General features: G+C 41.2%; 1 protein-coding gene across 1 annotated transcript in view; it reads right to left on the bottom strand.

The window, feature by feature from the left end:
- ITGA2 (integrin subunit alpha 2) overlaps positions 1 to 26,049 on the bottom strand; it is a 97,520-nt gene that overhangs the window by 34,682 nt on the left and 36,789 nt on the right. Inside the window, exons 3-10 of the mRNA XM_040977527.1 lie at positions 15,716 to 15,825; positions 14,322 to 14,413; positions 11,005 to 11,119; positions 10,683 to 10,810; positions 8,011 to 8,159; positions 2,696 to 2,846; positions 2,253 to 2,418; positions 110 to 186 (exon numbers count right to left, since the gene is read on the bottom strand). Coding sequence (XP_040833461.1) covers positions 110 to 186; positions 2,253 to 2,418; positions 2,696 to 2,846; positions 8,011 to 8,159; positions 10,683 to 10,810; positions 11,005 to 11,119; positions 14,322 to 14,413; positions 15,716 to 15,825 — 988 coding nt within the window. The remainder of the gene's footprint in view (positions 1 to 109; positions 187 to 2,252; positions 2,419 to 2,695; positions 2,847 to 8,010; positions 8,160 to 10,682; positions 10,811 to 11,004; positions 11,120 to 14,321; positions 14,414 to 15,715; positions 15,826 to 26,049) is intronic.

The following is a 26,049-nucleotide window of genomic DNA, read 5'->3' as shown; positions in this document are numbered from 1 at the left end:
CAGATCACTAGATGTGTGTTCCACTTTATGTGTAGTTTTTACATGTAAAGGCTTTATCAAGAAGGGTTATCCCAGGTAACAGCATGGCTTGCAGTTACGATATACACACGTTTTGAGGCGAGTAATCCGCACTGAATCCCACTTGCGACATTTCCATCTGGAAGTTGTCTCCTCCCTGAACGGTACCTGAAGAACACCATTTTTAAAAACTGTATTACCATCAACAGTTTCAAATTGTGTTTGCAAACATAAGCTTGCCAAAACACACTTGTGCTCATGCGCACGCACACACACACACGTTCTAACAGTCACCCCCAAATAAAGAGCCATCTGACTCTGAAAGGAAGCGACCACTGGGAAAGCATTCTACCAGATTATAGAAAGTCACAGGACTTGTAAGGTAGTTTTCAAAATCGGTGTGAATCAAATATTAACATATTTGACAGAATTCTTAATGCAGTTCTTAATACCAACGAATACTCAACAAAACGAATCGGGTAAGGTGAAAACTGAGAGAATTATCTTAAAATTTTTGATCACCACTAGCTCAGATACTAATGCAAGTTTAGTGCTATAATATCAGTACCAATATGCCTAAATATCAAAAATGTGGTTGGAAGACCCTAGTAATTAATTTGTGATGAAGACTGCATTGAGCAAGATTTGGGTTAACCAGCAGGAACTGGGATTCAAGACTGTGAAAGAATTTTACCATCTGGGAGTTTTTTTTTTTTACTTAATGGTGGCTTTGGTCACTGACAACCTAGACTCACTACTCATTTTCCACATAGTGTGGTCCAACTGGTTTGGTTTCTGCAATATCCACAAAAAGGAAGCTAAATGCCTGAACTGATGATGCTTTAACCTGGAGAAGGCAAATTGTGCCACATGACAGTCGTGTTCAGGAGATGTAACAATGGAGTAGAGATTTTATTTTTAATAAAATGGGGAACTCTCCAAAATCTGTAATAACAGGAAATGCACACAATCATTTCAAATAACTTACACATTGCATCGTATTTGATCTTATACACATTTAATCAACATACAAATATATTAGCCTAGATAGCTTAATCATTTTACATATTCTTAGGGCACACGCGATGTTGATGATAAAGAACTTAGAAAAACATGAGTGATTTAAGAAGCCATAAATTTTTATTTGGCTAGAACTTTCCAGAGTATAATCAGGATATCAACATATGGCTAAAGAAATGAATTCTTTGTTTTTTAAAGAAGCTTTGATAGACCTTAAGATTTTTAAATTTTATTGGAAACTCATACAGAGAGGAGGAGACAAGGAGGAAGTTCTTCTGCCCATTGATTCACTCTGCAGGTGGCTGCAACCATCAGAGCTGAGCCTGTCTGAAGCCAGGAGCCAGGAGCTTCTCTTTGGTCTCCCACACAGATGCAGGGTCTCAAGGCTTTGGGCAGCAGGGAACTAGATGTGAAGTGGGGCTCATATGGGATCCTGGCACATGTGAGGTGAGGACTTTAGCCACAAGGCTACTGCACTGGGCCCAGAGATGAATTCTTGATCTGTTAACCCACTCACTCCTACTTACAAGGCAGTAATGTACACAGCAATCTATGACATGTGCTCTTAACTGCAGGGAGTTTCCAGGGAGCCAGGATTTGGGTCATGTGGGACTTTTGTCCACTGTGCTATGTTTTAGATCCCCACACAGTGGGCGTTTTAAGCATGGAATGTTTTTATACTCAACAGATCTTCCAAGGTCTGATAAGTAAATGATTTCAGAAGTGATAAATAAAAGACTCCTTCAAAAACTGAGCTATTAAGTGTTTTCATTGTATTTTTTAATTGAAAAGTATGTATATATATATATGTATGTGTGTGTTTCATAAATTATACTTCAGTCTAAAAAACTACCTATGTTTGTGATAGATATTTTCAAATTGTGCTCCCAAAAGTCTTATCAATTTGACATAATCAACCTTACACGAGCTTTTTTGCTCACCCATCATATCTCCAAGACTAAACATTATTAATCTGTGGTATCTTTCAGGTAAAAACTCTTAATTTATATTTTCAAATCTATTACTGTAATCGATAGTATTGTTTATTGGTCATTTGTGTTTTGTCTTTTACAAAACACTGAAATTCTTTACCTATTTTTTTTTACAGCTTTATAGCAAGTCTTCTGCAATGCAGACAATATCAATACAGCATTATAATAAAATAAAACAACTATTAACAAAAAGCTTGTTGAAAGAAAATTCTCAATCTTTACCTTCAATGCTGAAAATCTGTTCTCCTAATGTCCCAGCCTTTTCCAGTAGGGCTGCCTCATCAGACACGTTGAAAAAGTATCTTTCTGTTGGGATACTGGCAATGGCTTTGATTTCTTTTATTAAATTTTTAGTATCAAGGGCATTTCTGTTTAAGTACCCAAGAACCTTGAAAACAAGAGAGAGAGGGAAAAAGCTCATTTCCGCTGCACTCTGACTCCCGGATGAGCACTTTCCAGTCTATTTCTGAGCACAACAGACCCTCTAGACAAGTAAATCAAACAACACTTTCACATTTCACTGGTTGACAGAACTGAAAATTCAGGAAGGGGCAGAGAGAGCAAAAGCGTTCTATGCAGAACAGCCAACAGGAATCTGCAGCCTTGACACGTTATGCTGTAAGTGAGCATTTACCAATCAAACGCAGGACACAGAAGACACTTACTGCTATGCCAAACCTCAGTATGTTATCATCGTTGCATTGATCAATCACAGCTTTCCACGTTGAGCCATCATGTGATTCTCCATCAGTGACGACGACCATGACTTTCGTGGCTCCTGGACGTCCACCAGAAGCTGCCGAATAAGCAAAATTTCTGTGGCAGATTAAAGAACAAAAAAAATACTCACATTCAAAAGAGTAAGTTCACAGGCGATATTTGGGTTAAAATATAAACATGAAAGTAGTTTCTCTGGGGAAAATCTGTTGTGATGCAGAATTTCCTTTCATGTCAACGATGGTGACTACATAGGCTCAATTTGCCGGTTGCTTAGAAATATGCAATAATACAAATTTTGCTCGACAGTCAAAAAAGTCTCCATGGGTTCCAGGACATAAAAATTTGTGTCTTCGGAATCAAGAATTCTTTTCTCTTATAAGAAAATCAAACGAATTAACACTAGTCAATGGCTAAAGAGTTCTGTCATGAATTTTATTCAATAGGGCCTTTTCAATATGTAATTGTTTTTAAAAATATAATGGTTACACATGCTTAAAAGCAAAAAACTCAAAGCAGATATAGGTATTGTGGTTTCATGGCTTAAACCACTGATTTGAATATCTGAATATCCTAACAGGGTGCTCATTCCAAACCTGACCCAACTTCCTGCTAATGTATCCGCAAGGAAACAGATCATGGCTGGGATATCAAACGTATGCCAACCACCTGGGAGGCCAGAACAGAGCTGCTCCTGGCCTGGCCAGCTCTGGTAGTTACAGGCATCTGAACTGAGTGGGTGAAAGTTTCCCTCCTCCCTATCACTTTTGTTTTCAAACATATAAATACATGAAAAACACACACACATAAATGCAGATTATTAAAATCTAGCACCAGGCCCCTGCTCCAAAGATAACCACTATTCCATTACAGTTCCGGTTTCCCTCTATAAACTTTTTAAAATCAAAACACAAAGTCAACACACACATAATCCACTCCTCATTTTCACATAAAGCAGACATATTCCGGTTCACTGTCTGTGATTTGGATCATCTTCCCATGTCAGTACATATGAAGCCACTCTTCCAATGTCTCATTATTTGAAGACACCATGGTTTACTCAGCCAGCTCTTTGCCATTAGGCATCTGGGTCATTATTAGTTTTAGAAGAAATGCTGTAATGACTGTCGGTGTCTTGGCGTACTTTTTCAGATGCTATCAAGAACAGTGAAATTATTGAGACAAAGAATATTCACATTTCCAGCTTTGGCAAATAACACCAAATTACCCTTCAGAAATTTCCAACAATTTATATCACCAAAGTACAGCACTGCATGGTTCTCCGGGCCCTTTTTGTGATACTGAGGACTAAACATCATTAATTTTTGCAATTCTGATTAAGGACAAATGGCATATAATCATTGCCTTAATATAGATACTTTTCAACATGAAGGGATGATGAGAATTTATATGTTTAGTAGTATTTATTTTTTGGTCTTGGTGACCTTGATTTTTCTGTAACTTTGTCTTTTTGTGTGTGTGTTGTTCCTCATTCTCTCAAAGATTAATAATTTTTGTTAATAAAAATATTTTGTCACATTATAAAAATGTTTTATATTGATTACATTTTAGTAATTATTTCTCTGCAAAATCTTACATTTTTATATAATCAGCCCCATTAACATTTTTGCCTATGTATTTATCTTTAATATGGCATTTTACAAGAGTTTATTATATCTTTCTAAATCATCCAGGTTTTCTCATGGTCCTTTTCATCTTTTTTTGGTTCAGCTGAAATCCATTTTTGAAGCAAGGAGTGAGGTGGACAGTCAGCTTTCTTTTCTTTTTCGTTGAGGACATGCCTGAGAAATAGCTGCTTTTCCTTCGGTTACTGGATGCCCCTGGCACACCGTCTCCCTGAGTCATGTCGCCCCTGCTTTGGAACTTGAACATTTGTATCTGTCTTCCATGCTATTTTTATGTATATATATATATTTTTAAAGATTTATGTTTTATTTGAAAGATACAGAGAGAGAAGGCTCAACAGACCCAGAGACAGACAGAATGATCTTTCATCCATTGGTTCACCCCCTGACCCCCAAACAGCTTCCAGAGCTGGACTGAAGCTAGATGCCAGGAGTTTCTTCTGGCTCTCCCACATGGGTGCAATGTCCAAGTACTTAGGGCACCTCGCTACTTTCCCAGGACATTGAACCGGCACCCAAGACGTCACAGGTTAAAGATTAGCCTGCTATGCCATGGTGGCAGCTCCATTTTCATGTATGTTTTCAGGGCTTCAGTATTTTCACCTGAAGAGGTAAGGCATATCTGAAATTCAATTTCTTTAAAATTGAGCATATAATTTTATTACCTAAACTCTTATGTTTTATAAAATGTCGACATGTAAGAAATATATATTTTAACAAGAGAAATTTGAATTAAGCTACTGATTTTTTTCAGTGACATATATTATTATTTACTTGAAAGGCAGAGTCAGAGAGAAAGGAACAGGGGAGGCGGGGGGAGGAGGTAGAAAGAGAGAGAGAAGGAGGGAGGCAGAAAGAGAATCTTCACACATTTACTTCTCAAATGCTCCAACAGCAAGGGTTCAGCCACACTGAATCCAGTAGCCTAAACTATACCCACAGCTCCTACACAGTGGTATGAATCTAATTATTTGAGCCATGACTTGCTGCCCCACCATGGTGCACATTAGCAAGAAGGTGTGCTGGAAGCAGAGTGGGGTCTTGAAGTCAGGTATTCTGATTCAAAGTCAAGGGCAGTGACTCAACTCTTGTGTTCAACACCCAACCTGTGACATACTGTTTATGGTGCCCTGTGCACCTTCTGTGTGATTATGAAGTGTTTGAGGACACAAACTGTGCTTCATTCACGGGTGATGATTTGTAGCACTTGGACCACTAACTTGCTACTGTAGGCATTCAATGAAGCGAGGTAAATGGTAAGATGGCAATGGTTACTCAAAGAGTGACAGTTCTGTTCAGTTGTGTTGTGTGGAGGCAAGCAAGTTGAGTGATTCTCCTAGCAATGGGAGGATGAAATCCTGCTAGTTTGGGAAACTGTGGTAAAAAGGAAGCAGATGCTGGCAAAGGAAATAAAACCAAAATTTTGAAAAGATGCTGAAAGCCAGACAGTCCCACCTCAGAGAGGAAACATGGTTATCCCAGAGAAGGAAGCTTACAGGACTCCGGTTTCCTTCCAGGGAGAACTCCCACACCCACATTTCCTGAGGGAGACTGCCCCTCCTCATGTTTTAATGCCAGGAAAAAAACACTCGGCGAGTCTAGGTCACTAGACCAGGGAGGGCACTTCTGCTGCTGGCTGCTGACCTACTGACTGGGCAGTGGCTCAGGACACAGCCAGGACCAAAGGGCCATCTTAAAAAAAATTTTTACTCATATGAAAAACCGAGAGAGAGAGAGAGAGAGAGAGAGAGAGAGACACACACACACACACACACACACACACACACACACACACACACACACACACACACACAGGGACAGTCAGGTCAGAGCCACAAGCCAGGAAAACAGGAATGGCATGGACCCAACCATGTATGTGTGTGCACTAACAGGAGGCTGGACTCAGAATGGGAAGAGGGACTCCAGGCTCTCTGACATTGCAGAGTCCCAGGTGCATCTTAATACCCACCCTTAATATCAAAGGGACACATTAACAGGGATAGTGTAAGTGAATGAAGCCCATCTCTCTGCTCTCACGCAGAATCTGCCCTTGAGACACATAGGGAGAGTACCCAGTTGGTGGGAGCAGCAATTAAAATAAACATGCAGAATCAAGGGACAGATACTATGGGAAATGCAGAAATAGAAATGACAGGATGTGGTGACCACCCAGAGACAAAACCTATGGAGTTGTGAGAAAAAAAAAATAAAGAAAACTCTCCAAGTCTTTAGTCTGAGTGAAGCAATCAGGGACATGAATCCAAGTGGCAAAGTCAGGAGGAGTGGCAGGAAAGAGAACAAGGCTAGGTTAGGATGTGTCAGAAAGGGATGAGGGAATCAGCATTCCAAACAAAGCCATCTAACACCAGCAGGATGGCTCTACAAATCTGGGGAGCACATTCAGGGGACCCCCAGAGCCCATGCCCTGGTGGTGCCAACAATTCCTGATGAAGAACTGTTAAGACAGGCTGTTGAGGAAACAATTGGAAAAAGAGCCAGCGAAGAGGCCCAAACACTGAGAAGAAGTTGGTAGGGATCCCAGAAGTTTGTGGTGTCATGGCAACTGGGTTGAGAATAGGAAAATATGTCTACTACTACTGAATGGTCAGAGGAGCAGAAGGGTAAGGTTTGAGGCAGGGATAATCAGTTGGGTAATTCACAGGGATTTGTTAGCCTGGTGGTTTCAAAAAAAAAAAAAAAGAGAGAAAGGCAAAATAATATTTTTCAAGAAATTGTAAGAGAAGGATTGCACAAGAGGAAAAAAAAAGCAGGAAGCAGGAATAAGGAAAGGTAAGCTTATGACTCTCAATTATTTTGTAACACAAGGAGAGGGCTTCGCATATTTGTGAAGGTATCTGGTTAAAGCCCAGTAAAAGGGATGGGTATTTACAGTACGGTGGGTTAAGCCCACAGTTTGTGAGGCCTGCAGTTCATATAACAGTGTCTGGATTTACTGGCTCTGCTGATTCCAGGTTCCTGCTCATGCTTATCCAGGACTCAGCAGGTGATGGCTCAAGTCCTGGGGTTCCTGCCACCCATGAAGAAGTGTGCCAAATGAGTTCCTGGCTCCTGGCTTTACCTCAGATCACCTCGAGGCTCCTAGGCTGCCACAAGTGTCTAGGGAGTGGATCACAGCTGGTCCCTTAAATAGATGAACTTAAAAAAATATTCAGTGAAAGTGAAGATCAGTGGAGCTGGATCAACAGAGAAACTGAGAACATAAGAAGAGATTGCTACAGAGTTGTAAAAACTTTCCACAGATTAAAAAAAAAATTTTAATGGACTCATGTTGAAGATGGGCTGCTTCTCATTAATTTGCATGAAGTATTTCATTAGCTCATCTTTTCTGCAGCTCTGATAACATAAACAGAGAGATCACTCCATTTACTACTATGTTAAAGTCTTCTCACTTTGTGTAAAATCATACCCTATCGAAATTCTATATTTTAACTTCATTTCTGGGCTACCTTTTCAAAGTGTTCAATGCACAGAATACTTAGACTCTATGTCTAATTCTGACTGTAGGGGTGGTGAGTAGGTATATTCTTTTTCTTTTTATTTCAGTTAGTAGTACTTTCATGTTATCAAAATATCAGTCTATTCACACCAAAACTTACCTCGCAAATTGGATTGCTTTGAATGTGTTTGTGAGGTCCCCACCATGTTGGTATGTCTGGGATGTTGCTACAATCATGTCATCTTTGTTTTCAAATGTGTTCAGGTTAAACACAACTCTTGGGTTATTAGCATATTGAATCAATCCCACCTTTAAAAGAGAAAAAGTTTATAAATGGGCTGTCATTAAATTATAGTATTTTTTCTCTAGCCAAGAAAATAATTCTCAAGATTATATTTAGATATGACCTGACAGCTTGAAGGAATCATTTCCAATTCTGTTTTTTCTGATAGCTGTTTCTTTTAGGGAAATTACTCTTGTTCTGGTGGCAGAGAGCATCTTCGCACAATAATTCTATCACATGCAATATGATGGACTACAGTCTACAAACTGGTTTGGAGGAGTAATTTTAAACATTTCCTAATACTAATATTGAAGGTTATTATTAAAAGGCAGATAATTAATAGTATCACAGGAAGATTAAAGGAGGCATAAGTAAAATATCTAGTTATCCATGGATATAAGTTTGCAAATAAGAAGAAGTCACAGAGAAAGGGCATTGGCTTTCCATAAGGATCTTTCTCTCCTCCTCTCTGTAAATCTGCCTTTCCAATAAAAACAAATAAATCTTTAAAACAAATAAACAAAAAAACCCAAACACAAATGTGCTCACTTTGGTTCTATGCATCGAGCTAGATTTTAGGGGATTCAGCACCTTGGAAGAAAGCTGGTATCTGCATGCGGGACTGGGAGGGAGAACTCCAGAGGTCCTATATTTGAGAGAGCCCAGCCAAAGCAGGATTCCAAGGCAAGGGGTCCTGGGCCATTTCCTATCCATCAAGATCTCAGACAGAGGTCATCTTCTACGCTTGGGAGGTGGGGTCCCAGAACAGAAAGTGGCAGGGAGGGTTCCACGGGAGGCTCCGTAGGTCAGTGTGCCAAGCAGGGAGAGGGAACTTCACCTGCTGTCCCCTGCCTGCCCCCTCCCGCCAGGCACTGGGAAGATGACATTCTTGGACCCCTTGCTTTAGCATAGGAGAGTTAAGAGGGAGTGAAGATCAAAAATGGCACTGAAGACTTCAAGACTAAGCGCCGAAAGTAAGGTAGCAGTAAAGTAAGCCCCACGAGCATGTCTCTGAACACTGTGTGAGAAAAGTGAAGGAGGACTTAAAGATATGATGGAAATCAGGACTTAATACAAAGGCCAATTTTAGAGAACAGAAGAGAATGAGTTTAATCACTTCTGTAAAGGAATAAGAAATACGGTGTCGGGGCTGGCATGGTAAACTTCTGCCTGCAGCCCTGGCATGCCATATGGGCACCTGTTTGTGTGTTGGCTGCTCTACTTGTAATTCAGATCCCTGTTTGTGGCCTGGAAACACAGAGAAGGGTGTCTCCATACCTTGGGCTCCTCCACCTGTGTGGGAGACCCAGGAAAAAAACACCAGGTTCCTGGCTTGGAATCAGCTCAGCTCTGGCTGTCATAGCCATGTAGGAGTAAACCAATGGATGGAAGATCTCTCCCTCTCTCTCTGCAAATCTACTTTTCAAATAATAAAATAAACCTTCAAAAATGGTGTACAGTGCTAGGAAGAGGCAAAAGAATAATAAATCCATTAAATGCATTGCCATGGGGGGTATTTCATTTAGAGATACAAAGTAAGGAAGTACATATTTCTCTTTTAATGATTTATCAGTGATATTCATCAGACATTGGTGCTATACTTAATCTTATGCAACAGTAAGTAAAAGCCATGGTTTCAGCAAGCAGTAATGTTCTCCTGGCATTAGCAAGCATTCTCAATGGGGAAACTGGCTAATGATATTTTATAATACCATCTAGGAAGGCAGAAAGGCAAATTCAGTAAAGGTCACTGCTAAGCATTTAGGGAAAATATTCCAGCCATTGTTAGTACTCGGGACACAGCAGGATAAGCTGCAACTCAAAAATATGCAGCTAACTCTGAACTGGCACAGACTGCTTCACTGTCTTCCTACAACTAAGTGACCCATGGAATGGAAGATCCACTTGCAATTAAAAACCAAACTAAAACAAACAAACAAAAAACCAAAACAGCAGAAACTGAACTTCTGAAATAAATGCTGCTTAGTTTTCTCTCAGAAGCATCTGCTCCTGAATTTTGGTTGTCCATCTTAAACGACACAAAAATAAAGATTTTTGTAACATAGAAAGTTATGCTGAATTATTGAAAAGACTTCTCCATGTTACAAAGGCAGGTTAGACTAAAACATGAAAAAAAACTAAAATTCAAAGGGTGCAATTATTATAAAATAATTCCAGAATACAAAGGCAATTGTACATTGCCAATGAAGCGTAAAGAAACAAAATTCTTAGCCCAAACGGGCATGAGAAAGAGGCACACCTCTTCAAAATGCATTGATAAATTCATGTGTTAGAAGTGGAGGAAACAGACAGCTAAAAGAGGGTGAAAATGTTCTGTCTTATGTGCGAGGCCTAAAAGGAAACCCACGAGGCCAGCATCAGCCAAATCAGGGCAGAACAACCCAACATAAACCAAGTTTCCATCAGCTTTCAGTGTTACATAGCAGGTGGGAATTTGACAAATGACAAACTCTAAGATCTCTTATATTCAGCAGTATTTTCTCAGAAAGTAAGGCCTAGGTTAGGTGGTTTATCAGTGACATCCATACCTGTGTTTTTGTGGGTCCAATATCCAGGCCTTGAACAAATTTTTCCAAAAAGTTCTTTACTGCGTCCCAAGGATAAATACTATTTGATTCATCACACACTACCACAACATCTATAAGCGAAGGGCAGGCTACAAGAAAAAAACACACACACACACACAAACACACATGGAAAAGGTTAAGTCAAACTTCACACTCAGGTGAAAACAGGACAAGAGACCTGTCATGAGTAGCATTTACTAAACTCCTCCCCTTCCTCTCCCTCCCTCCCCTGCCACCCACGGCTTGAAAACACATTGATCATATCTGCACATTCGTAACTTACCCTGTACTGCAGGTGAAAAGCTGGACAAGAGCTTGAAATCAGGACTGACATCAGAACAGATGCCGGTTGTATAATACTGATTTCCGCACTGCTGTGCCCACAGAGGACCGCATGTCTTCAATGAGATGAGAAAGCAGTAAGTGGGAAACATGTACAAAATAATCATAATAATGCGTGCCTTCTGCCTCTTTAGGTGTGGAGCTTGGAGATCATTCTTTCTCCAAGATATGAGCAATGATCAACTTCTGAAATTAACCAGTCAAAATTGTGCTTAAGTGAAAGTCTGCTGGGGAAAGGAGAAATGATGGAGGATGAGATGGCTGCTTAGTGCCCTCCAGCAGGCCTGCCAGAAGCAGAACTGGGACTGGCAGGAGCAGGTGCTCGTCAAGGAAGCAAGTGGCCCACCAGCTCCGCAACCCAGCCAGAGAAAACAGCATTTTCCTTCCAGGAGGAAGCCAATGGCCAAGTTTATTCTGTCTCTCAGTTACCCAGGCCACACATGTTTCATCTGTAAAGCAAGGAAAATCCCATTCCCCAAGTTCTAAAGGGAGTGGTGAAGATTAAATGGCTTCACAGTGCCAAGTGAACACCAAGTTCAATGTTAACTGTGAGCCAATATCTTGGTCATTGTTATTGTCAGGCATAGGTCTCCTCCTGTCTCTTCAATTTAGATTGCTAGCAGACACTGCAACCCTAAGCGTCTGGTGGGAGCCCTCCATTAGTGCTTGGGGCAGGGAGAGCCACCCTGCTGAAGGAAGCACCTGTGCCTTACCCAAACAGACAAGCCAGTGGACTCCCTGCTCACTCACTGGTATGAAACAGGCCCTGTGCTTCCAGACTACCCAGTCTTCCACTGAGAGTCAGAGAAAGCAGAGTTCATGGGAAAACTCAGTCTAAAAACATCACCCACTGGGTGGGCATAGTGGCGCAGTGGTTTAAGCTGCCACTTGGGACACCTACATCCTTATCAGAGTCCTGGCTTGAGTCTCCATTACTCTGCTTCCCATCCAGCCTCCAGCTAATGCAGCTTGAGTGGTAGCAGGCCACATCGCAGGATGTGAAGCCCTGCCAGACCCACGAGAAACTCAGGTGGAGTTCCAGAGTCCTGGCTGTAGCTTTAGTTCAACTCTGACTGTGGCAGGAATTTGGAAGTGAACCAGCAGGCAGGAAATGTCTCCCTCTCTCAATCTGCCTTTCAATTAGACAAAACATTTTACAAACTCAAACATTATATGCTAAACAAATCAAATGAGGTTCCTGGACTGCCACTGTTTGATCGCAGAGCACTACTTTACTGGGAGAACCTGAAAATTCTCTATTTCTGTTCCACCACCAAAGCTGGTTCACATGGTCTCCTTGCTCACCCCATGCATATTTCAATTCTTAATATCTCCATCCACGTGATCCCAATCTTTCTCCTACTTAGCAGTCCTCAGATATCAAGAAATCACCCAAGAACAAGCAGACTAAATCTTAAGATGTCTTGATGTAAAAGAAATGTAGAAAAGCAAAACCTCATCAAGATCCTAAAAAAAAGTCTAAATAACTTGGCATTATGCAAAGCTGTGGACACATGTTTAAAACCTAACAGAAAAGCGTAGTCTTTTAAGCAATTGGAAAAAGAAGAGGAAATCTGTTTGACCCGGTTTAACCGTTAGAAGCAGCTGTGCTGATCTCAGCAACCCCACCCCTCCGCTGCCACCTCATAAAATTGATTCATTTTGCCATTTAGGAGAATATAATTTTTCACAGCATTGATTAGTTTACCAAATAACAGAAACTAGTTACTAAGTCATATATTCCCATTTCTAAGGTTTTCTTTTTAAACACTTTATGCAATAGCTCATGAAATACTCAAGAAAAAAAGATGTCTTTGTTTTGAAAGCAATGGAAAGCAGTATTGAGAAGTTGAAATTAGAATTCTGCCAGGTATTAATGCCAGTACCACATTCCAGCTTTAAGCCCAGAATTTATGAAAACTGTGATGATTGTCAGCCACATAATGCTTAAGAAAATCTTAAGATGTTTGACCTTTTAGATATGTGAAGGAAACTTTGGCTTTTTTTCTTTATTGCTCTTTCTTCCTCTCTGCTTGCTATCGTATTAATCTCTCAAATTCTCTTGCAATTTTATTTTATCACAGTTACATGAGCTAAAATCCAAAGTCTCTCTTTATGACTTATGCAACCTTAAAAATAAACAAAACACATTGCAAAAAAAGATAAAAACAGCATTATTATAGACTGGAATATCATACACTATGACAGTCAACTGTGACATTTATGAACTGAAACAAAATCATAAGCAATACCTAATTATTTAGTGGTAGCAAAGTTATATGAAAAAAAGTTAGTAAAAGTAGAGTGACTTTGTTTAATGATACTGCTGGAATGATACAGCTATGAAGCATAAAATATAAGCTGGCACATGCATGCATGGTACAGCTAAAAGTAATGCCAATTTCAATTAGTCTCTGGAAAGCAATATTAACAGGACTATGCAACTGGAATATAAGGATATAAATTGTTGAACATTTCAAAAAAGACTGAATTTTTATGAGTTCTTATCTTTTAAATTTTTTCAATGATATTTCTTTTTAATATTACCGAGTCTTGTTAAAAAATTTCCTCTATTATATTTTAATTAGTTCTAAGTTCAGAAATTCTTACCTTAAGAAAGTTCGAATTTTATTTTTTGGTTTTTATATTAATGCCTTTAATTCATTTGGATATGCAGTTCAACTCGTTGCTTCCAGATTCTTTGTTAAGGCATCCTTTTTCACTATTGTCATTTCACAGCATCTTAGAAACTAATTTAGCTTCCAAGCTGACATGATACAATGAGAGATCACACCATGCCTAAACTAGTCTCAGATTAGACAGTGGTTAGAGGATATGGCTAAAAATAAAACTACATTTTTAGCTTTGAAGCCTACTTTCTGATTCAGGATTGTCTATCTTGAATGATACAGGAAATAGACCTCAAAGCCTTTCCGAATTAGTAGTACCTAATTGCAAATGTTCCAGGAGACAGCAGGCCTGCGGTTCTGACATTATCAGTATGTTCTAAGCCTTCTTTGTAAGGGCAAGAAGTAAATGTTCCTTCGACTGTCTTTTTTCAAAACATTCTGCTGCAAATATTTTGCTGAATATCCTAATATCTTGCACATTGCAAGACACTCATTGTGCGTTGAATATCCCAATAGCAGAAAGCGAGCTGCGACATTTAAGCTTCAAGACTGGTTCCAATGGAGAGATGGAAGGAAGAAACTATCAAATGTTCTCAACAGGAATGAGGTAGGGAAAGCCAGCACTCACGAGAAACCCTCCGGTCCCCACGTTCCTTGACAGGGTCAAGCCAAGGCTCATGTTGGTTTTCATCTCGGTCACACTTGGCATGCTTGTGGAAGCTTTTTAAAAAGACAAAGATTTGAAAACATGATTTACTGAGACATGTTAGGAAAGCAACAGGTACATCTGTGTTTTACATGTAGCACTGATCGTAGTACCATATATCCAGGTGCTGGGGGCGTATCATGACTTTAATGTGTGAGGCTGCAGGATGTAAGACAGTAGGGGGTTGGATTCTGGAGAGGGTCTGACTTACAGGCCCTGAAACTGAAATTCTTTACAATGCTGGGTGAAACTTTAAAGCAGCCATGAGCCCACCAATGAACCTGCCCAATGGCCTCCTTCTTACTGAACATAGGCACCGGTCACTGCGTCTCTTCTCAAATGACTGACCAGTGCATCTTCCTCGGTGATGTCATTGTTGCTCTGGCCTTTTACCTCTGCCAAGCTCTCCTTGCCTCTCTCTCTCTCATATCCTTAGTAACACTTCTTCCCCATTTTCCAGAGCGACTATTACAAACATTCACCTATCTTTTCAGGACTCCCACCTGAACCGAGGTCTGCTCACTCTTGGATAGTTTTCTATCACAAAGGATGAATTGCACACTGAGTCATCTCATTACACCAAGGTCATTCTTAGAACCACTTGTTCCCCCTTTCCTTCTTGACGAAACAGATGTTCTTAACAGCACCCCATTTCCCAGATAACAGTGATGTGAATCCCTTTGAGCCGACCAACCTTGACTAACAGCCCTGTTGAACTATTTTATGCCATTCTGCCTGCAGAAGATTCTTCCCTTACCAGGAAAATCTCCTCTTGATCCTGCCAATCCAGTGAGCTGTTTTCAAGCAGCTCTCCTAAACTATTCAACATCTAGAAATAGAAGTAAATTCACACTCCATGCACTTAGTAAGAGCTCCCTCCTAAATCCTTCATCTGTTTTTCCCAATGAAGTCCTACTGGATTTCCACTCTAGCTGAGGAAGTTACACAAAACATGATTTGCAATAGGAGGAAATTAACAGAACTTCAAGTGGCGTATTTTTACTTTGAAGCTTACACTTATGTAAGTATATTAGTAATATGGCAAAGTGTATATAGCATTGAGACAATAAAAAACAAATACTCAAATGTTAAAAAATGTAAGGGTGTTATATTAGGGATGATACATTGGAGCTTTTGAAAACTCATTCCTAATGACCTGGGACCCCAGGAGCCTGAAGTAAAGGCTCCACTCCTTTAAGATGAAACGATGATGACTGCTTTTCTTATTACATCTTAGCTGGGTGTAGAACAAATGAGATTTTGATATGTGTTAAAAAAAACAAACAAACAAAATCACACAGCTAAGTACAACTTACTTTGCAAATTTAGTTTTTCACACGTGGCCGTGGAGAGGTCAACAGGACACTTATACACATCTCCCATTCGGTTCTCAGGAAAACCACTCCAGGGTGAACCCACCAGTAACCTAGGAAACACAGTTGTGGGTTTTTGTAATTAGACATAAATCATTTAGTTTCTCAAAGTTAAAATCACACGAAGCAGTAAAAAAAATACAATTTCCATTTTGTGGAAGCACTATTTTATTGGCTTTTCTCTGGCTTTCTTCCTTTTTTCCTTTGCTATCAGCTTCCTTGCTAAGTGACTGCAATACTGCGGCTTGACCACACACTCTGGGAGACCGTCTAAACCAGTGCTACCCGAGAGCAACTGAATGCAAGCCCCACATGCGAGCCACATGTGCAATTCAAAAATGTTCTGACCATCAGCCACATTCATAAAAAACAGTGAAATCCATTTTAATAATACATTTAGTTATATATTTTATTTAATTCACAACACACAAGCTAGCATGCACTCAAAAAAAATGATGATCTGTTTGACTTTCCGCCCCCCCTACCAAGTCTTTGAAAGTCACTATCTGTTTTTTATTTAGAGCCTGTCTCAACCTGGGCGTATCTCAAACCCGGCTGGTCTGCCAGCACAGTGGGCAGCACAGCTCTCAGCAATGAAGCTATACTAAAACCAAAAGTGGTCACTAACATTTGTTGAGGACCAGCTACACCCCCAAACACTTGCGCCTGAGCTATGCTGTCACTTAAAAGGGAGATGAGGAACTGATGGGGTTTAATGTGTACTGCATTCATCAGAGAATCCTTATCAGAAATAGACTGATGAGGTTAGGGGCTACAAGAAGGCTGGTGCAGGCATCCCGTCTCTAGTTAGTTTCACTCCTTGCAGGGTTTTCAGAACTAGAGACTAGGTGTTTTCCTGCAGACCCAGTCACTCCACATCTCTGACCACAGGAGCCCGGACATAAGCAGCTTTATTAACCGTTAGCCGGTTAATGACTCAGCAACCTTGGGTTGCGAAGGAAGCGTATTTTCTTCCGCTTTTATCTTGTCAATATTGAGGATTATCTACAAGTCTCTGTTTAAATATTGTTCCATGATCAATCGTGCAGTCTGTGCCCCTTCGAAGTGCTCTGGTAGTTACAAAGGACTTTCCTACTAACTCTAGTCAAACTGTTCAAGGTGCATGAACAGTCAAATAATAAACTGAAAAGATATAATGTAGTTCTCCCACAGAATCAACATTAAAATGGCCCAAGGAAGCAAAGCAATGAACGCTGTGTGGATCTTGAGAAATGAGCATTGCAGCCAGCAATTTTAGTAGCGATAGCAGTATGAAAAAAATCACGGAGAAAGGAAAATATTATTTTGGAAGATAGTTGAGTAATGAAAAAGTTCTCTCCTTGCTCAAACAATTGACGAGTTGTAGAGTACTCTAAAAAACATTAATCCAGTTAACCTTAACACTGAAGTTGAAAACTTTGTGTCTTCTCACCGGCAGATAGTTTAGCATAATTTATCTATCAAAATAACACCCTAGGGGCTGGCACTGTGTTGCAATAGGTTCAACCTCTGCCTACAGAGCTGGCATCCCATAAGGGCACCTGTTCACAGGCTGCTCCATTTCCATTCCAGCTGTCTGTGTGTGGCCTGAAAAAGCAGCAGAGGATGGCCAAGTCCCTTGGCCCCTGCACCCACCTGGGAGACCTAAAGGAGCACCTGGCTTCAGATTGGCTCAGCTCTGAGTGTCAAATCTGAACCAAGTGCTTGAGCTTCTCTGATGTTCATTAGACTCATGAACATGAGGAGGCAATTAGGAACCTTTCAAAGACTTTATAAAAACTTCTTTCAATGTCAAGATACTCTCCGTGTGTGTGCTTAGTCTTCCCCTAGCGTGAAACTCCACAGTGTTACCTCTGATTCCTGCATGTCAGATACATTATGAAAGAAACAGTCTGGCTCTGGCTCCTCTATTTCTCAACCTCCTCTTTTTTTCACGCACTTGTGAAACTCTTGTATTTCAGCTATACTGATGTCAGTTCCTCAAAAGCAGTCTTTCTAGCTCTCAGACCTCACATGCTGTGCTATGCCTGTTAACTTTCATTGCCACAAACCCAAAAGGCCAGATCCAGTCAGTCACACGGGAGGTCTTTATTTCAGCAAGGGAGGTGGCAGTGGAGAGAAAAGTGAACAGAGAGATAGGTGGCAGGGGATGAGAGGGAGAGGAGGGAGAGAGAGAGTCAGATGGACCGCTCCCTGATGGGAGGCAGCCCTGGACCACTCTTCCCCATGGCAAAGTGCCCATGTGAGGGAAATAGCCACCTAGGGTATACAGCACTGGGCTCTTACACAATTTCATGTGGGAAATGGGGAAAGGTGGCAGTTTCTCAGTTTGTGCATGCTTGTGATCATCATGTCAGATATAGATCTTCTACACAGACTCAGCTTTTAAAACCTTTTCGAATGGAAACTTTTGCGTGACTTCTGCAAAGACAGTATTGCGGCTGGTGAAGCTCCCGTCTGCTGTCGGTGGCCAGAGGCAGGAAGGAGAGCACTGACACTCCGTCTGCTGCTTGGTGTGCCAAGGTCAGAAGGTGTTCCTGGCTTGTGATAACTTCTTTGGTTCTCTGGAGCACTCAGCTCCTTAGGCTGAACAGAAGTGACTCCTGAACAGTGCCTGGTAAGTTCTGTTCCTCCCTTAGATCTGGTAGACACAACTGCCTTCAAGAAGTCCCCCAACTCTCCGAAACCTGGACAAGATACATTTGCTGTCCCATTTAAAAAAAAAAATCATAGTGTCCTGTATCTCCCCACCTGCTCACTAAATTCCACACCACACAAGAACGGTGCACAGCCCTGGGAATTCTGTGCCTGCAGCTTTGACTTATTGTGGAACACATGAATGGAACAAGCAAACAAAAAATACAGACATGGATGATCCTATATCATTGCTTAAGAAGCATTTTCTTGGTTGAGAAAAAAAATTAGAACATCTTTGTGCCCTCAGAAGCACTTTTTATCCAAGTTCAAAAATAAAGCCAGAGAACAAGGCATTGACAATGTTATCAGTCATTTGTCCCCAAGTCCACCTACACATAGCTACTGTGCTTTTAGCTTGTTTTGTTTTCAACAAAAACTCACTGAAGAGCAGGAAGCTATCGCAGGACATGTGGCTCTGTCCCTGGGCTTCTTGGCAACTCCTGTTAATTACATAAAATCCTACATCATCAGGTACTAACTTAATCAGCAAAATGAGTTTGATACAATCTTATCCCCATTTTACAGACCAGAGAGATAAAGAGCGAAAGCAGTAGCGAGAACGAATGAGCGCAATTTATTCATAATGTCTCCAGTTGCGGAGATTTAATTCTTAACTCTTGGCTGTTGTCCTTTTTCTCAGCTGCCCAAACCAGACTGGGAAAACCAAGAAAATGCAAGAGCTGGATTCTAGGACTAGGACAGAAACCAGAGGCTGACAGCCAGGTCTCAGTTTTGCATTGGGAAGATGTGAGTCATTGTGTGATGTCTACAGGAGCTGCAGGCCAGGCAGCAGCCAGGACCATACTCCAAGTACATGTAAACACGGTGGGAACAGGGACACTACAGTAATATCCCGGTGTGACACTTCAGGGAATTTCTCTTCTGCACATTGCCATCCATCCTCGCTGTAGCCAGAGACACACCAAGGAGCAGAAGGCTGGTGCCCTCCCATGTAAAATTCACCCACTGTTTTTCTGAGCCTCTGGCTATTTCTTTCTCCATGAGAAGGTGCACAAGACTAATTATTTCCTAACCACTCCGCATTCCCTAGACACCTTCTCACCTCCTCCCTTCTCATCTGAGAATCTGGAACTTGGTAGCTCAAGAGGGGTGGTGACATCATCATCACAGCCTCCAGAACCATGACCACCGAAGTCAATGAAATGGGAGGAGGAGGAAGGCAAACTGCTGGGCAATGTTATGTCCCTTCACAAGGAATGAACTCACTCTATGTTCTCTCAGCCAGTTGATACAAACACATGCCTGTGTTAGGTCATTTAAAACTCTTAGAATGAGAAGGTACACAAGCAGTGGGAAATTGCACCATTTTGGTGACTTCTAAGGAAGAACTAGGGTATTGGCATTATCCGTGACTCACTCCTTAAACATCCGGAACTACATGAGTAATTCGCCTGCAGGTCATAGTACTGACTGCTGGGGATTCACAGCCCTTTGTCCATGTCCTTTATGGGTAATGTTTCCTGCAAATTCTCCCCTTTCCTTCCACCCCAGAGTCCTGCTGAAATCCTGGTTTCTGACAACTCACCATTATAAGTAAAAGCTATGACATCACCAAACTGCCACTCACAGGGAACTGCGACAAACTTCAGTAAGTCAGACAGGAAATCAGGGAGGGTGGGCCAGTGATAAAGGATGTGACATGTTGATGGGCGGCTACTGTGGAAGTACGGCCCTTCTGTTTTGAAGCAGATTTCATTTAATCTCAACCAGACAAAAGAGCTGCATGAGCCGTTGGCTGCTCTGATTCTCAAAACAAAATCTGGAGATGTAAACTTCTCTTTTCCTACAGTGAAACTGGGAATTCTTCCAACATTACTTTAAATAACACGTACTGTTCAATTATCTTGTGGGAAAATAGTCATTATGTAGACTTCCCAAACATAGCCAATTTGCCCACCTCCAGTGGAATTCAAGACTCTTTGTTTAGTTGGTAAACAGTATTTATGGGTTTGTAGGTAGGGTACTTTTAAACTCCCAGTCCATGAGCTGTTATAAATATCTTTCTTTGGTCTGTGTCTCTCCAGAGTGTTCCTTCAATACCAGGGATTTTTCTAGAGTGTACTGACAGTTAAAATAGCAGGGCAAGCATTTCGTTTTTATTCAGTTGGATAACACTTCCTCAGCACCCAGGGGGCTGACTTGTTGCACAATTGCAGGGGGTGCCATTCCCACAAGGACTGTATGCCCTGATCTTGAGCAGTATACCACTTGTATGGCTACACATGGAGACAGCATTCTACAGTGGAAAGGCACCAGTGAGGAAGCCACTTTCACATTTACAGCCTCGTGCTGTTCATACACCAGGGTGAGAAAAGTCAATTTAATAAGCAAAACACACAGTGCTGATTAGTGCTTTGGGAGGAAGAGAGCCAGGGTAGAGTTAGGAGAGGGCAATAGCCAAGTCGTACAATCTATTAGATTCAGGAGAGTGAAGTGCAGTGTGACATTTATGATGATGGTCAGGGAAGGCTTTCCTGAGAAGGTGACAGTTAAACCAACACCTGAAGGAGCTGAAGGAGCCGTGAGAGAGAGTAGTGTGGCCATGGGAACAGCTTGTGTAAAAGCCCTATGATTGGAACCAAGTGCTCGAGCCGAAAGGCAGTAAGGCCTAAGGCAGACTTAAAATGCAGCCAGATCTTACATACACCTGAACGTGATTAGAAGGCCTGGCATTCCCCGTGAGTAGAGTAAGAAATCCCCTGGCTGACTCTGACAGCGGGTGTGATTTGACGTATGTTGGAGAGATTGTGTGTCTGGCTCTGTCCTGAAGCAAAGATAAAGCAGCAGAAGCACCTGCATGGTGATGGCTAGGACTGGAGACAAGACATGATCAGGACTCCTGCAGGCCTGGTAGAAGGGCAGATGGTCCCAGGTGGCCTTCTCTGACACACAGGATGCCAGGGAAACCACCAGGATCACTCTGCATGAAAACTAAGTAACAAAACAGTTGAGGATAGCCCCAAGATTTCTGGCTGAGAAACTAAAAGGAATGAGCGATGGCAGTCAAGACAAACAAGACAATTCTAGGTAGAGTAAGATGCTGAAAAGGCAGCTCAAGAGTTCAGTGGGAGAGCCTACCAGCCATCCAAGGGGGTCAATTTTACTTGGGATTGGAAGCCTATGGTATATCTATTTCAATGTGAGCAATCTCCAAGCCTATGGTATAAAAACATATTACTCTTTACATTTTGTTTAGTTCTGGGGCACTGACAAACACAGAGTGGCTAGCAAGTTTCCCTGATTCTTGCTGGTCTAGAGAAAGGCATTTGTGATGGAAAAAATGAATGCTTGAGACTGCACATGGATGGGAGGAAGGAAGACGGGTCTTAGTGGGGCAGGGTTGCTCTGGCAAACAGTTACATTCTTTGGTCTGTGTGCAAAGGCAGTTTTAGAATTTAGGCTTCATTAGGCTACTTTTTTGGCTGCCAGATCACTTCTTCAGATATCAAGATGGCTAAGCCCTCAAGGCTTTGGGAAGTCAAGTCCACCAAGCTCACCCTAAGCCTGTTTTTCTGGCACACAAAAACCCTGGAGATTAGCTTTCTCCCTGCAAGCAAATGAATCAAGAAAAAACAGATTCTATTCACCTGACATGGAGTGTTTCTGAAGTTAAGGTGCAAAGCTGAAGCGTTCGAATCACACACAGTCCCGTTTTGGGGGCCTATTCCTGGGCACAGGGTTTGGGGAGGCTTCAAAGACTTCAAGGCTTGCAAATGAAAGTCCCCGACACATGCTTTTCTAGCAGGTGTTTTGGGAGATGGCTGGTTTAATTACTAATAATGAAATGGTAACATTTGCACACCACTTTACAATTTACAAAGCATATTTCATGTGCATTGTTTCTTTGGCCTTTATAAATACTATGTGAGATCCAACACTCTCTTTGTTTTCACATAAGAAATTCAGAGTGAGGATCTATGAGGAGACAGATCCAGTGTCTGCACCTATGCCCTTCCATTCTAGACCCCTGATTCTTCCTATCACACAAAACTCGCTTCGAATTTGTCTAGAGATACTCATTGTCTTCCTATCACGCGAGCTGTAGAGAAGCCAACAGGCTAGCACTCCTCAGCAACTCTTCATAGGGTGATGGAACTATTTCAGACAGCCAAACAACAACAAGGTGTGTTTTGTAAATTGCAATTACTTTCCAAAAGGAACTCTATTCCAGAAACAGGCATTCAGACATCCCAGAGGACAGTCTTAAAATTATGACTAGATTTTTAAGCGTGCAGAATTTAACCAGATCCTTGAAGCCCGCCACCCAGTCTGGGGCAGATCTGTGTCATGCACAAGTCTCAGAGTAGGGATTTGGGTTCCTGTTTTTGTAAGTGCACACATGAAGTTAGGTCAAAAGTAGGGTGAGAGCGAAGCAAAGCAGAATAAAGGCTGTTCTCTTACAGTTCTGTCCATGATAACAGAAATAATTTTTTAAAGCACTAGCTAGAAATATCAGTTTTATAAAAAAATTGTAATATAATTTTAAAGTATAACAAAATAATTTTAAAAATAAATAAAATTGTGATTAAAAATAAACTATCAATGACATAAAATCATAAAATTGTGGTAAAAATAAAGAACAAAAGTTAAGTAATAAATAATAAAGTTGAAAGATTAAAAAAGTTAACAAGTATGGTGAGGCAACTGTAGATGAGCTGAAGTTAGGGCATCAGTGGGGCCAGTGTATACCTGAAAGATACTTGAATGTTCTTTTGCCCTGCACCTACTGCCCGTTAAGGAAAGTCATTGTTGATAGCAGACAGGCCAATTAGCACCCTGGGTGAACCATGTTGTAGGACAGTTTAAATAAATATGCTATTGTAATCTAGTTATCAAAAGTATTTACAATGTATTTCAAAATTAAGGGCCCTGGCACAATGGTTCAATTGGCTAATCCTCTACCTCCAAGCGCCAGGATTGTATATGTGCACCAGTTCATGTCCCAGCTGCTCCCTTCTCACCCAGCTTTCTGCTTGTGGCCTGGGAAAATAGTAGAGGATGGCCCAAAGCCTTGGAACCCTTCACCCAGGTAGAGAGAAGCTCCAGGGTCCTGGCTTCAGTTCAGCTCAGCTCTGGCTGTTGTCGTCATTTAGGGGAATGAACCAGTGGTTGGAGGATCTTTCTCTCCATTCTCCCTTCTCTCTGTAAACTGGCCTTTCCAAGGAAAATAAGTAAATCTTTAAACATTTTTAAAATAAACGTTAAATATATTGTCAGATTTCTAATGTCTTTATAGAAGCAATAAATAAGTTGCAAGTTAGAAAACTCAACTTTGCTGAAAGAATAAATGGAGTATCTATGCCATATATTTAAAATAAAAGCAAACCTTGTAGATAAATCAACACTGCCAGGACTGTCTAACAAAAGAATTTTGTATTTGGAAAGAGCCACAAAGGATGATATTGGCAAACATTTAAAGGCCATAATGAAAAGACAAAGGCATGGTTATTTTGGAAGGGACATTGGAATACAATTCCTGAACCAAGAAGAAATGAACTGAAGGTAAACCAATATGCTTGGAAGCTAATCCAGGACAGATGAGAACTGGTTGTGTAATGGGGCGCTGCCATTGATGGTTAATTGACAGCAGTGCCCTTCCCACTTCCTCTCACATCATTCAAGTTAATTGAAGGCAGGAAAAGTGCACTCCACCCTTCTGCACCATTCAGAATAATTAACAGTGTGGAAATTATTCTGGAGGTTCCTCTTGCACCTGGCCCCTCCTGCCTCCTGTTGTGCTATGTTAGGTTAGTTAACTATAGGAAAACTTTGGGCTCTGGTAACTCCCTTACTGCAACTTTGTACTGCCTGGCTCTCAATCTGATTAGAGGATGAGAGTTTAAACACCCCTGAGTTGCGCTGCTTGGTGCAGTAGCTCCTAGAGTGTAGCAAGAGCTGCCGTCGCCAAGCCTGGGCAATAAAGACACCTAACATCCTACACTTGGGTGCAGTGTGATCTCTCTCACAGTCCGCAATGGTTGAGGAACTGGGGGTGGGAACAGTTACTTGGGAATGCTTTGTTTTCTTTCTATATATGTTTAAAAAGTTCTAATAACAGTAGCTCACACATGCATGACAGTGTATTGAGATTCTCATATAAGCCACACATAGCATTCTGGTTTGGACACTGCTCTAGTCCAGAGAAGCCAGGGGATTTTGCAAGTTACTCAGGAAGTGGCAGGAAGTTGATGAAAACTTCTGTCCTCTGGCTAATTATTCCTTTGAGAAATCCCCATCTGGGAGAGTATGGAAAAATGGCCGGCCACCATCATCCTAGCCCTGCAACGTCTGGCAATAAAGTCAATGGAAGAAAGATAGGAGAATTCTGTAGTAGAACCTGCAACTCAGAATTCTTAAAATGTATAACAAGTTCATGTTAAAACAAACAATGTTTATGTCTGCCAAGTGCATCCTGTCCCTTCTTTCCTTGGATACTTCAAAAACCTTTACATATCTCATTGCAGTTTTTGCATTATTTACTCTGATAAATCCTTTAACCCTTCTCAATCTCAGACTTTTGTCACTTTTCAAGGGGTACTGATTTTATGAAGCACCCAGTATCATTGAGCATTGTGCATGTGGCAAAGAAAGAACACTCGATAAACACCAGATATTATTATTACCAAGGTAACACACGATCCAATCTTTGAAGCCTTTATAGAACTGAACATCCTTCTTTTTTGATTTAAACAATTTTTAGATGAATTTAAGAAAATCTTTCAATTTATAACACACAGGGTTTTATTAAAATTCATCTTAATAAAAAGCCAAAACTACCCAAGCACCTATGTAAGTGACATATTACTTTATTATAGCTATGACACATGTTCATTGTATTTCTCCAGACTTCTTAAGGAATAAGAACGCACAAGTCCTGACTGGAGCCATAAAACACATTTTCACAACTGTAAAAACCCTTCGTGCCCAGGTACTGCTGGCCACACGAGTGACTGCAGTTGTCCACGGTCTGTGAGTCACACCAGTGAGCTCAGATGCTTCTCGACAGGCCTGCACATTGGACAAACAGAAACCGTGCCTATCACCACGAGCTCCAGGAAATGATTCTAAACATCTCCCCAGCCTTCGTAGATTGTTTGTGATAAGGATGTCATCATCCCCATCTGAACATCCTGTGTAGCAAATGACGACTCCCAGGAGGAGTGGTCCCCCCCTTCCCTGCAGGACGAGCAGGCCACAGCTTGACCAACAGTCGCACGTCACACAGCTGCTCTGCCGCTCAGCTTGGGAGGTCATCTCGCTTTTCCAACAGCCTCGCCCACTGGAGACAGTTCAAGGGAACTATCAAAGTCAGATCCATCCTACTTCTAGGCTAGACGTCCACAGGGTAAAAATACTCCAATTAGCAAAAACCAAGATGATTTTGGTGAAAATCTGGTAATCTTAATGTAAAACATTATATACATGTGTGTGCATTTGAAACAAAAAAAAATGTGAAACCATTAACATTTGTGCTTTAGAAATAACAAAATATAATTTAAGAAAACGTGTATCGCAGCCTTAAGTGAGTTGGTCAAGGGGAGGCCAGGGCTGGGCCGTGG

Source organism: Ochotona curzoniae, unplaced genomic scaffold (genome assembly GCF_017591425.1).
Source record: "Ochotona curzoniae isolate NIBS_2020 unplaced genomic scaffold, NIBS_Ocur_1.0 contig_2754, whole genome shotgun sequence".
In the NCBI taxonomy this organism is placed as follows: Eukaryota; Metazoa; Chordata; class Mammalia; order Lagomorpha; family Ochotonidae; genus Ochotona; species Ochotona curzoniae.
This window is presented reverse-complemented; position numbering and strand designations above follow the sequence as displayed.